This window comes from Apostichopus japonicus, chromosome 2 (genome assembly GCF_037975245.1).
Source record: "Apostichopus japonicus isolate 1M-3 chromosome 2, ASM3797524v1, whole genome shotgun sequence".
Classification (NCBI taxonomy): domain Eukaryota; kingdom Metazoa; phylum Echinodermata; class Holothuroidea; order Aspidochirotida; family Stichopodidae; genus Apostichopus; species Apostichopus japonicus.
In genome coordinates this window covers 29200211-29210954 of record NC_092562.1, presented here as the reverse complement: position 1 = coordinate 29210954, position 10744 = coordinate 29200211, and the positions used below count along the sequence as shown (strand labels likewise).

General features: G+C 35.2%; 1 protein-coding gene across 1 annotated transcript in view; it reads left to right on the top strand.

The window, feature by feature from the left end:
* The first annotated feature begins 4050 nt into the window (after positions 1-4050).
* Positions 4051-10744, top strand: part of LOC139955040 (neuronal acetylcholine receptor subunit alpha-10-like) — a 39064-nt gene continuing 32370 nt past the window's right edge. The window contains exons 1-2 of the mRNA XM_071955104.1: positions 4051-4172; positions 9914-10059. Of these exons, the coding sequence (XP_071811205.1) occupies positions 4121-4172; positions 9914-10059 (198 nt within the window). The 5' untranslated portion in view covers positions 4051-4120. The remainder of the gene's footprint in view (positions 4173-9913; positions 10060-10744) is intronic.

The window sequence follows — 10744 nt, the reverse complement described above, 5'->3', positions numbered from 1 at the left end:
GGTGTGTAGTTCTAGACAAGGGGGGGGGGGGTGTAGTTCTAGACAACTGAGGGTGTAGTTTAGACAAGGGAGGGGTGTAGTTTAGACAAGGGAGGTGTGTAGTTCTATATAAGGGAGGGGTTTAGTTCTAGACATGGGAGGCGTGTAGTTCTAGACAAGGGAGGGGTGTAGTCCTAGACAAGGGAGGGGTGTAGTTATATGCAAGGGAGGGGTGTAGTTCAAGAAAAGGGAGGGTGTAGTTCTAGATAATGGAGGGGAGTAGCCCTAGACAAGGGGGTGTAGTTATAGACGAGAGAGGGGTGTAGTTCTAGACAAAGGAGGGTGTAGTTCGAGACAAGGGAGGTGTGTAGTTCTAGACAAGGGGGGTGTAGTTCTAGACAAGGGAGGGGTGTAGTTTAGGCAAGGGAGGCGTGTAGTTTTAGACAAGGGAGGGGTGTAGTTAAAGACAAGGGAGGGGTGTAGTTCAAGAAAAGGGATGGTGTAGTTCTAGATAATGGAGGGGTGTAGCTCTAGACAATGGGGGTGTAGTTATAGACAAGGGAGGGGTGTAGTTCTAGACAAAGGAGGGTGTAGTTCGAGACAAGGGAGGTGTGTAGTTCTAGACAAGGGGTGTAGTTCTAGACAAGGTAGGGGTGTAGTTTAGACAAGGGAGGCGTGTAGTTCTATATACGGGAGGGGTGTAGTTCTAGACAAGTGAGGGGTGTAGTTCTATACAAGGGAGGGGTGTAGTTCAAGAAAAGGGAGGGGTGTAGTTCTAGATAATGGAGAGGCGTAGCTCTAGACAAGGGGGGGGGGTGTAGTTCTGGAGAAGGGAAGGGTGGTGAAGTTTGCACTTTACATCAATTCAAATATTAAATACAAGATTCGAGATGATATCAACATTTTTCTGGATGGTTTTCTTGTGTCATTAGTAATTGAATTCTCTTCTATTAATATCTCACACACAGTAGGAACAATTTATTGTCCGAATGGTGTTACAAAACGTACGCTGACTTACTCAATATTATGATTGAGTCGCTTAATAACACGAAAACGGATTGTTTTCTGATGGGGACTTTAAATATTAATTTATTGAATTCAAATGATTCGAAACAATTTTTAAACATTGGTCATTCGTACGGGTTTTACCCTCTTCAAAGGTTAATTACTAGGGTGACGGAATCTTCAGAAACACTACTCGTCCTTATTTTAACTAATATAATTAACAAGCGCATATGCGTAGGAGGAGGGGGGGGGCTTGGGGTGCTGCAGCCCCCCCCCCCCCCCAAGCAAATATTTTTGTGAAAATTTGGGCAATATGAGGATAATTTTTCGGGCACCTACTGAAAGAAAAATAAATTGCAATGTTTTTTTCAATGGTTGAACTTATATCATTATTATCATTATTATTGTAACGACTTCCCGAAAAATGGTAACTGATATGGAATGGTAATAACACGGCATATGATTGTATGTTATTGGCATGCGATGCAATAACCGATGCATGCCTATATGATATGTAGATTAAGATGTTGAATGCGCGCGAAGCGCGTGACAAATTTTGGTTATATTTTTCGGGCAAGTGGTTACAGCCCCCCCCCCCCCCCCAATCAAACTGGGCTCCTACGCCTATGAACAAGCCATATACTGCAATAATTATTATTGATGATATTTCAGATCATTTTCTTGTTCGTGCTCTCAACGAAAGTGAAATTCTCCAAATACATTTAGTATAATCTAAGCTTTTACGCTAGCTGTTTTTTAACAATGTCATCTAAACTGAAAAATGGTCTGCCATTTATAATCATAGCAATGCCACAGAGGCCTGCAAGGAATTTACTATTGCATTTAGTTTTCCATTAATCACTCACTCACTCACTCACTCACTCACTCACTCACTCACTCACTCACTCACTCACTCACTCACTCACTCACTCACTCACTCACTCACTCACTCACTCACTCACTCACTCACTCACTCACTCACTCACTCACTCACTCACTCACTCACTCACTCACTCACTCACTCACTCACTCACTCACTCACTCACATCGACGAAAGTCAACAAATGAGTGGCTCACGTCAGGTATAATGCAATCTTGTAAGATTAAAAAACAATTCATATAAAATATCTCATTCATCGCACTGACAATTTTTGTTTACGAATTTCAAAAGTTTCCGCAATCGTCTTACGTCAGTGATTAGAAATGCTAAAAATATGTATGTACAGTAATTATGTTTGATCAAAATAATAACTGATATCAATCGATATATTTTCAATGACACTATTATTTCTGACGCAAAATATATCAGTAATTCATTTAATTCCTTTTCCAAAGAAATTGGCTCCATCGTTTAGAGAAAACAAATCCTGAAAATCATAATTTTTCCTTTGAAAATAAATATATAAACAACCCTAATCCAAATTCATCATATTTATTTCTAATATCTGAACATACAATCTTTGAGCTCATTACTTCTTTAAAGAATAACATTCTGAACCAGGTCATGGTGAGGTTCCTTGTATGATCTTAAAATCTGTATCAATTTACCGCAAATATGTAACCACTTTCCCATATTATTAATATGTCGTTTAGTCAAGGTCTTGTTCCAAATAATTTCAAAATCGCTCGTGTTATGCCAATTTTTCAGAAGGGGGTTCCTCTAAAGTAGAAAATTCTAGACATATTACCATTTTGCTATGCATCTTAGTCCTTACACACATAGGCGTAGGAGCCCAAATTGAATTGGGGGGGGGGGGGGGCTGTAACGACTTGCCCGAAAATTATAACCAAAATTTTCCGCGCGCGTTCAACATTTTAATGTGCATCACATATAGACATGCATCGGTTATTACATCGCATGCCAATAACATACAATCATGTGCCGTGTTATTTGGTTAGAATTATTGGGGAAGTCGTTACAAAAATCATGAGAATCATCATATCAGTTTAACCATTGAAAAACACACTGCAAATTATTTTTCTTTCAGTAGGTGCCCGAAAAATTCTCAGCATATTGCCCGAATTTTCACAAAACAAATTTGGGGGGGGGGCTGCAGCCCCACAGCCCCCCCCCGCCTCCTACGCCTATGCTTACACAGACAGACACCGCACAATTCTAAACAGCAAAGCAAGTAAGCCCCTCACACCGACAACACTGCAAAATCCCAAACACATCATTTGGTTTTCTCACATAAATAATACCTGTATTAGAATTGTTAAAGGGGCTGGTATAACTTATAGATTGAAGGTACGGTAGTTCCCGGGAAGGTTCCATTAACTATCTATGATTGTCTATTACGTCCTTCTATGGCTTACTGTGTTCCTGTCTGCGTATATGACGCTGCCATTTATAGATTTTACTTCATGCAATACAGGAAAGAAATAATTGTTCTTTATATTGCAGATGAACATTACTCCAAGCAAACATATCTTCCAATGATTTCATATTCCTCAATTTGATGATATTGTGAAGTTTCAAGCTGCTGTGGTCATGTTTTAAGCCTCTTGTAATTTGTTACCTATATCAGTGGCATGCTGTCAATACCAGACATATTTATTATTATAGGATCCCTTTTTGAAGATTACTAATAATTCAGTATGATATTAAATATACTGGGCCTACTGTTCGGAACAGCCTACCAACGTCAAGAAAATTAGTCTGTAACATATTTTAAACGCAATTAAAAGAAATACCCTATGCAAAATCAATGATATATACCTTTAATTTGTCAACCCGAGAGTATGTGAGCGGGTTGGGTATATAAGCTGGAAAGGGGGGGGGTGGGGGAGATGAGTGTTGGGTTTCTTCATTTTATTATATGTTTATAATTTGTAAAGATGGTGTATGCTTCTATATACTTGTAGGGGTTTTGAGCTTTCAGTAGCTTTCTCTCATATAACTCCTGTTCGAGAAAATGTTTCGCTGTTGATTCTGTCCTGAGGAAGAATATCGATGACGCCACCTTACAACTTAGTCAGTAATCTGCTATTGCGCCCCCACTTCCATTCTCCACTCTAGGGGGTGAATCGTTGTATAGGATGGGACTGTTAGTATCATTGAAGTATTCGTTTCGCTGGTCTTGTGATGACGTAAAGCTTTCTCTTGCAGCTTCAATGTCACGTTCAAGGTTGTAATATGGTGGCGATGAAATCTATATTGTGTTTACCTGTCTTCTTCTTCGTTTTTGGTGAGTTTTGCTATTTTGTTTAATATTCGAACTAATGAATGATTTAATAAAATGACCCATATTTATGTGAACGTATTGCCTCATATATAGATTAGTATTAGATAACATCGGGATACAATAATTCGTTTCTATAAGTAATTATTTAATTGTCAAGTTTCACAGCTTTTCTTTTTTGACTGAACAACCAGTATACTTGAAGGATGTTAAACGCCACGAAGAGTTTGTGCTTCAAATGGTTTCAATTGTGACTTAACAAAAATGAAGGCGTTTATAAATGAAATCGGCAAGAATCATGGCGAAAGTATTTAAAGGTTATTAAGAGTTATTAATTATATATAACAAATTAATACATGTAGTAAGTATTATACCGGGTAGATGAGAAAAAAAACACAATATGAAAGCAAATTTACATAATAATACTTAAGACTTTAGACAAGAAAACCTGGATATTTCGGCTATATTGTAGGATTATAAAGTTCAGTATTGTGTCTCGTTACGTATTGAAAGGAAGTTTTTACGATTTATTTTAGCCAGCAAAAAGGACTTCGTAAGATTAACCCCACCTCCCTGTATATGTAGAAGTGTACAAACGAACACAAGATTCTCGGTGATATTTTTCGACGCATGGAATCTTATATTATTGTGTAACTTAACAGTGGAGATAACACTTTGAAAAAAAGGCTCTGTTCAAAATCTCAAGCTTGATAGGAATTCTACTTTCCGATTAAGTTGTATTCCTCCTGTACAAACATGTGCAAGAAACGTTAGGCCTACATTGATATGAAACTGTTTACAATAATTATATTCAGGTTTATTACGTGTTTTAAGGTGGCAAGAGTTAACTATATAAACCTATCCTAATCTTAGTAGACCGCCCTAATATTCATCCATGTTTAAACGTTACCAATTTACCTTGGTTTTAGTCACCATGTAGGGTATTGCCCAATGGTGTGTATGTATAGACTTATACCATATACACTATCATAATTGCTGTGATATATACCCATACACCTGTTTGTATTGACTACAGTATACACAAAGTCGCTCGGTGGGTTCTAAGCAGCTAACTATGCTGTCAATTGTAAAGTATCAACAGTTAGAAATTTAAAATCCTTACATTAATTCTGAGACATATTTCCATGATATTAACAAAACCGCAATATTATTTGTAGTGTATAACAACATGTATAGCATCGATTAGAATCAGATTTATCCTGGATAAACACAATATGTTTGGTATGTATGAATAATTGTAATTTACATATAGATATAAGCTCCTTGAAAAAACACCGCTTTCACGTTTCAGTGATTTCATTATTTGGTTGATTCAATAAGGCTACTTATTAGAAAATATTAAAACTGATAGCAAAAATACATCCATCCCTTTATATTCATATTTATATATATATATATATATATATATATATATATATATATATATATATGTATATATATATTTATATATATAAATGAAAAACGTAATGAGTTGGAAAATCAAGAACAGTGAAAAAACTTCCAGCCTCCACCGGGATTCGAACCACGGGCCTTCCGCTCTGTACGCGGACACCCTAACCACTAGGCTATGGACGCTGATTGTATGTCCAGAGGTTCGAAACCGGTAAGGAAGGTCGTAGTTCCACTGTAGGCGTTTGTCACCTGTATCGAACAATACTAGTTCTGTTTTTGGTGACATATTTTGCCTTACTCTAGAGATCAAACATGATGCTAACCAACTCGAAATCATTTGTGATTCCTAAAGCCGGATCTCGAAAGAGATACTTTGAACAGACTTTATGTTAATGCAATGGAGGTAAACGACAAAGGCAAATGAATATATATGTATATATATATATATATATATATATATATATATATATATATATATATATATATATATATATATATATATATATATATATATATATGTATATATATATATATATATATATATATATATATATATTTATATATATATATACATATACATACATATATATATATATATATATATATATATACATATATATATATATATATATATATGTATATATATATATATATATATATATGTATATAAATGAAAAGCGTAATGAGTTGGAAAATCAAGAACAGTGAAAAAACTTCCAGCCTTCACCGGGATTCGAACCCGGGCCTCCCGCTCCCGCTTATATATATATATATATATATAGCCTATATATATATATAGCCTATATAGCCTATATATATATATATATATAGCCTATATATATATATATATATATATATATATATATATATATATATTGTATTGTATTGTATTGTGTAAATGAATATTACTATATTATACTATACATGAGATCGAGTTCATATAGGTCATAATGATATCAATATATGACCTACACACAAACATGCATAAACAGTATAACCAATGCATAAAGTGCAATAAATTCATATTAGTTTACCTCCAGTTTACAATCCAGGTCAATACATTTGACTCCAACCAGTTATCATTGGGATGTTATAAAACTAAACAACACCTTCAGTGACTCAAGTAACAACTTTTCATTGTTCACCTATATACTTTGTTAATAAAATAGGTAACACCAATAGAAATTTCACAGAACTTGGAAATTGATTGCCATTCTAGCCTCAATAACCCTGCAAAAAAGGTATAGTTATATAAACGCAGGCATTGTAATACCTGTTGCGGATTTATCGATCTTTCAAAATTTCAGTTCAGTTTTATTTCACACGTTCGTTTAAGCTTAACATATTAAGGTTTGCAGACCTTCTGGAATCAGCATAGATTCTGTTCTACGTGTGTCTGATTTTTATTTGAAGTAATTTGTTTTATGGGTCAAGGTTTTAATTAACACTGATTCGAAAGATTTAGCACATTACCGAATTGCTATGGCCCAGGGTAGGTGTTTGTAAAGCTCTCTTGGTAAATGAAAACCGTGGGAATATGAGCATGTTCCATCTACTAAATCACATACAGTACTCAATATATAACTAAAAAAAATAACAATGTAAATACATTTAATATTACACAAAGGCTAATCTTAACTCTTTTCAGTATAAAGTAAATGCTTGTAACTTGCCGTTACGGTCATTGTTTTGTCACTGACCTTACATGCTATGCAGTGATTTATTCCTGTCTCTCTGTTTCTGTCTGTCTGTCTGTCTGTCTGTCTGTCTGTCTGTCTGTCTGTCTGTCTGTCTGTCTGTCTGTCTGTCTAACATCTGTTCAACCAAATAGCTCAACCCCTAGTAATATAACTACAAAATTAGATATGATTTTTAGAAGGCAATAAGAAAACGGAACTCCTTTCAGTTCCCTTTACCAATTATAATAATTACCTATCACAATTCTTAATGTGTCCTTGTAACAACAATATGATAATTTCTTAAAATCAAGGTGATTTTTTCGTTCAACTGAAACATCATGAAACATCAAACGATACAGGAGGGACAGTAAAATACGTCAAATAAATAACCTTGGTTACTGAAAGAAATTTCAGTATATTACAGTAAGGCAGTCCATAATGTCATCATCATCATCATCATCAGCAGCATCTTCTCACTTTGAAAATTTAATTTCCTCTTTATCAGATAATGTTCAAGTTGGAAGGTTAGTATTCGGACACTAATACATTTGTTACTCTAATTTCATATTCTTTTTTATTACATTCAAAATAGATCTGCCTCTTTCAATTAACAATGTGAGCATGACACTGAAATCTATATAGACATTTCATGTTTTAGTAAATTTTGCAGTGAAGACGTCAGTCAATCGTCGCTGTCTGTCATCAAAAATCAACGTGAACAAAAACGAAGATGAATTTATAGCAGGCGCGTAGCCAAGGGGGAGGGGGGGGCGAAGGGGGCAGCCGCCCCCCCCCCCCCTTGAGCATATTTTTTACAAAATTTTTTAAGTTTTTTATAATATCGCTAGTATTTTCAAAAGAGAAAATGCTAAGATGCAACTAACAAGGCATGGGAAGTGCCATTTCCGGAGATCTGGGAGGCATTTACAGCCAAAATTTTCTTGTGCGCTTCGCGCCAACCTATGGTGGCGCTACGCTTAGATAGTTTGCAATGTCGAATCTACAGTTTCGCCCCTCCCTTGGCAAATTCCTGGCTACGCGCCTGATTTTATAGGCTACATATTGCAATGGCGATTTAACCGAAATTTGGTGGACAGGTATTAGTCTACGTAAACGTAGGCTAATACCATTATTAGTATTATCGTGTTATCGTATTATCGTGTTATCGTATTATCGTGTTATCGTATTATCGTGTTATCGTTACTATAGTAACGATAACACTTTCGATGCAATTTTAATAAAAAAATCATATTTGTCACCGGTTAACAACTCGATTTTAACGTTCTCAACTTTTGATGAAATATTATAAACGTATACATCTCAAAATGTTACGACATAAGCTTTACAACTCATTTGTGACGTCATATTGTACAATTTGTATAACAGTGGAGACGTATTTATCGGCAAATGATGACTATAGTTTTTTTAATGACTCTCATTAATTAATTATTTATTAGTTTAAAAGAGAAATTTTCTACAAAAATATGAAATGGTTGTAAACATTATCGCTTTAATTCTACAGTTCATTTTCATAGTTTGATATTTAAAAAATGCTTTTTCAAAGAGCAATTAAGGGAGATATATTCTTTTTATTAATTTAATCAAGTAAAACGACGCAGCTGTTTAAACAAGAGTGATTTGAGTGCTCTGTGGTTAGTATATCGTTAACCGATGAATAGGTGAATAAAGTCGTTGGCTTTGGGAAATAAATTGTTGGTAGAACCAGGTAGTTGTTATAACAACTCCCTGGTAGAACAAACTACTAGAGAGAATATATATTTTTTTTTATGAGATGGAGGGACAATGAACTAACTTCCTTGTAATCATTGATCGGGTGATAGTATTTCCAATTGTGACCTTGAGAGGCTATATCAAATCAGGCTTCTCGTTATCATAGCAGGCTAAATATAGAGAGAAGTTTAAACTTTCATTGGCTGAGATTAAGTTTCAACAAGATAACTAATCGACGTTTTGCTCAACTTGGGATCGGTTAAGATGAAGTTCCTTGGGTAAAACAATTGTTGCAAATCTTAACGAAATTATGTTGTTTATAAAAGAATGTAAAGGATGTAATTTATTAGTCATTTCGCGACACATGATTTTAATTCAAAGACGAGATGAATATATCGTGAAAGTGAATAATAATTCTGCCAAATATTCTAGAATGATTCACTACAAACGTGGATATTTAATTACCTGTAATTTACTCAACGGCCAATCTACTACATAATACGAGAGGATATGGGTTATTTTTTTTCGACGGAGAGAGGGGGGGGGGGGGGGATTGTTGAAGCCGACCCAATGTTGGATGGCGTGGTGGTACTCCCACGACAACAAAAATCAAACGCTTAGATTCCGGAAATGGTGCATTCCGTAGGGCATATTTAGGCTGTAAATTAGGTCGTCTCTCAAGGTTGTGGCAAATACTACGTTTATTTTATTGCATGGGGTTGAAAGGGCCGGGGAAGGGGGATGACGATTGTTACACCTCACACCCCTGAGTACGAGCCTACCGTATATATATATATATATATATATATATATATATATATATATGTATATATATATATATATATATATATATATATATATATAACTTTTATTCTTCTATATATCTATATTTACCTTCTATTCTTTTTTATCTTTTTATTGTAGTTTCTGGCACAATGACAGACACAAAACGACTGGTGAGAAGTCTATTTGATGACAATGATTATGACAAGAGAATCAGACCTGTTTACAACGAATCAACATCTATCTATGTAGAAATGCTACTCTTTGTATCAAGCATTCTGGACATGGTGAGCTGCCTCTACTTTGTATTGATAAAAATAAAATGCTAACTTGAAATCGCTCTCCATGCTTCATAAACGGCATTTTCCCTTCTCATTCTGCTTATTGTTAATACATAAACAGCTTATTATCATGTGAAAAAAGCAACCTTGAAGAAGATTGTTTGAGGAATGAAGACTCAGGGAGGGGTGAATGTCACCCCCCCTTCTCCTCGCCTAAAGAGATATGGGTATTACAAGAAGGAATCGCGCGCACATGAACAGACCCACACCAAACTATATACACAGAGTCGTATATACATACTCACACACGCCATCATGTGTTAATAGGTTTGGATTGTCATGGGATCTATCCTGTCACGAACGTATTTTATACAATAGATCGTTATGCTTATTAATAGGTATAAACTATTCCCCATTACAAAAACAAAGAACAAGCAGTAAATACACTTCATACTTTTTATTCATGCAATAATAGAACGAAAACGTAAAAAAGACAGTATTCCTCGGCTAAAATGTTGTGGATATCATGTTTAAATTGTGCTGACCAACATTTGCTCACGAAAATTGCACCCATACAATACAAGGACGACCTGTAACTTGTTTACAATCAACGTACCACAGAGAAACGTTAAAGAACAGAAATCGGAATCGGCTCCAACAATAGGTCAGTCTCACACGTATGGTATTTCCA